Source organism: Sus scrofa, chromosome 5 (genome assembly GCF_000003025.6).
Source record: "Sus scrofa isolate TJ Tabasco breed Duroc chromosome 5, Sscrofa11.1, whole genome shotgun sequence".
Classification (NCBI taxonomy): domain Eukaryota; kingdom Metazoa; phylum Chordata; class Mammalia; order Artiodactyla; family Suidae; genus Sus; species Sus scrofa.
Genome location: NC_010447.5, coordinates 20,869,431 through 20,872,549, shown reverse-complemented (window position 1 = coordinate 20,872,549; position 3,119 = coordinate 20,869,431). Strand labels below are relative to the sequence as shown.

Sequence of the window (3,119 nt, the reverse complement as noted above, 5' to 3'; positions counted from 1 at the left end):
AAAAGCTTAAAGATATAGTTTAGGGATGTCTGATATATTCATGAACACAATTCTTTTTTTTTTTTTGTCTTTTTACCATTTCTAGGGCCGTTCCCACGGCATATGGAGGTTCCCAGGCGAATCGGAGCTGTAGCCACCGGCCTACGCCAGAGCCACAGCAATGCAGGGTTCGAGCTGCATCTGTGACCTACACCACAGCTCACGGCAACGCCGGATCATAAACCCACTGAGCAAGGGCAGGGATCATGGTTCCTACTCAGATTCTTTAACCACTGCGCCATGACGGGAACTCCCATGAACACAGTTCTTATACATTAGCAAGTTCTCTTATTTCTTTAAGAACAATGCAAATCTTTTGATTGCATCATTGAAAGCTTGTTTCACTTGCTTGTTTCTCAAGGTGTAAATGAAAGGATTCAGCATGGGAGCAATGGAAGTAGTGAGAATTGTCACTCCCTTATTAACAGCCACTGATTCCTTTGCTGAAGGTTTAACATAGGTGAAGATACAGCTTCCATAGCTGATGGAGACCACGATCATGTGGGAAGAACATGTAGAAAATGCCTTTTTCCTTTGCTGGGCAGAAGGGAATTGCAAAATGGTCTTGAGGATGTGTACGTAGGATAGAACCACACACACGTGTCATGATAAAGGTCAACACAGCACAGACTATGACCATCTGCTCTATGAGCCACGTTTCTGAGCATGAGATCTTTAGGAGGGGGGCTGCATCACAGACAAAATGGTCAATGACATTGGAGTCACAGAATTCCAGCTTTAGGCCCAGGCTGAGTGGGGGAATGATGATCAACAAGCCAGCCAGCCAGGAACCAAAGATGAGTCTCCTACAGACCGTGTGGTTCACGATGGTCACGTAATGCAGGGGTTTGCAGATGGCTGCGTAGCGGTCATAGACATGGCGGCCAGGAGAAAAACTCAGTTACTCCAAAGACATCAGTAAAAAATAGTTGCGCAGCACAACTGTTGTATGTGATGGTCTTATCACCTGTTGCTATGTTGTACAAGTACTGGGGAATACAAGCAGATGTAAATGCGATTTCCAAGAAGGAGAAGTTTTGTAGGAAAAAGTACATGGCAGTTTTGAGGTGAGAGTCTGTGGAGGTGAGGGAGATGATGGTCAGGTTCCCAGTGACGCTCAGCATGTAGGTGAGAAACAGGAAGATGAAAACCAGAGCCTTCAGCTGTGGCTCATCTGTGAGTCCCAGCAGGATAAAAGTTGTTACTGTGTGGTTTCTCATCACTGAGTCCTGCCTCCTGCTCAGTCTGCATTTATGATTCAGAGACATTTAATAGGAGAGTGATGTTAACATCCCATAGCAGTAATTAATCACTCAAAAAACTACAAAAAACCTTCTAATATGCAACTTAAAAATTTGGTTGTAAATATTATAATAATCATTATTAGGTTCCATTGAGGTATGTTTTGGTAATTTCATGGTATATTTTTTAAAAAATTAGGTTATTTTATCTGCGTCACCCTCCAACATGAATCCTATTTTTCATTGCTTTTTATTCACAAGTTGTGTTTCGTTTTTATCTGCACATGGGATTGGAATTACTTATTTAGTTTTATTTTCCTGCTAACTGATGCAAAGTCGTAAAATCAAATCTTAAGCTTCTTAAATGCTTCAATGTTTTTTCTTTGTAGTTTTGTTCTTCTTAAAGTGCAAATATAAGTAGGTAGTTTGGGGTTTACTATACATGCTTTCTATATTCATTGCTTAAGATTTGAGTTCTAGCATTGTTATAATTTTTTAAACTTATGTTTTATTCTCTAAACAACTTTCTCTTCATTCACCTCTTCCATTGTCTCTCCCTCATGACTTTTTCTCTAAAATTTGTAATCTTTGTTATTATTGTGCAAAGACAGTATTTTGGAGAGAAATTAGTTGTTTAGAGTGTTAAGATACATTGGGTGTGATAAGATTTTATGACAATCACAATTGCTTATAACTTTAAACCTGTTGGGTTACTTTTTTTGTCTTAAATTTTTTTTTAATTATAGTTGATTTACAATGTTCTGTCAATTTATGCTCTACAACAAAGTTACCTTTTGGGTTAAGTTTTAAATATTCCAGCATCTTGGTACCAATGTCATTAAGTACAGAAAGTTCAGATTTGGCATACAAATTAGATTCCCAATCACTGTTTGCTTTCACTGTAATTCAGGTTTTCATCTGTGAAATGGAAATAGTAACAGTATTCCTTATATGCTACTAAAATTTAAACTTGTAAACATTTGAAGTATATTAATACTTATAGAAGTGCTCAATAACAAATAATAAACATATTATCACTACTTCAATGTCCCAGTTCACAGTGATTTTCCTTTTGTTATTCACCATGTATTCATTCTTCACCACATTATAAACACATTTTTATTCCCACCATTCTAATGAAACAATTTTTGACAGTTTATCAAAAACTTTTTTGGTATAAAATAGTAGCAGATTTCTATATGAAATGTGTGGTTTTTACTAGAAGCTACACATAACATTTTCTCATAACTTTATACGCATTGTTTTCTTCCTACCTTCTTATTTCTGTTTCTGAGTGTTTATCTTCTTGATTGTCTCTTTTATGTTTACATTTCTCAGTGGCTTTTCCTAGTTCCATTCACTTAACCAGTACACTTGGAGGATATGTTCTTGAACTCCTAATTGCTTAATTTCCAAAAAATAATTGCTCTTTAGAATCTCAGGAATGTAGTCGGATGCACCTGAAACAGAAAAACATCTACATTTCCCTCTTGTTTTATTGTCCTTGAGTTACTTACAGTCAGGCTAATAGATATGGCCAAGTATTGAACTAATCACTTTACATGGATTACCTATCTGGAGAAAATTTCCCTCATAGTATTTCTTCACTTTTCTCTATTCAAAGCCCTAATTTCATGTGGGATGCAAACAATTGGTCATTGGTTTTTAGATTCAATATCTATTCCTGGAACCTCATGAAACTATATAAGGGCTGGGTGTCATTCAGAGCCATCAGTTCTTACTCCTGTTTTACTACAGTCCCAGACCTAGGATGGTTCCACTTGAGATTTTTCAACTTTATGATGGTGCATTCAGTCAAACCATACTCATATTTTGAAT

General features: G+C 36.8%; 1 protein-coding gene across 1 annotated transcript; it reads right to left on the bottom strand.

The window, feature by feature from the left end:
* On the bottom strand, window positions 328–1,323 carry LOC100736637 (olfactory receptor 6C2-like). The gene is given in 3 exon segments (XM_003481601.2): window positions 328–640; window positions 642–926; window positions 928–1,323. Coding segments are annotated over 3 exon segments (978 nt in total). The 5' UTR covers window positions 1,308–1,323.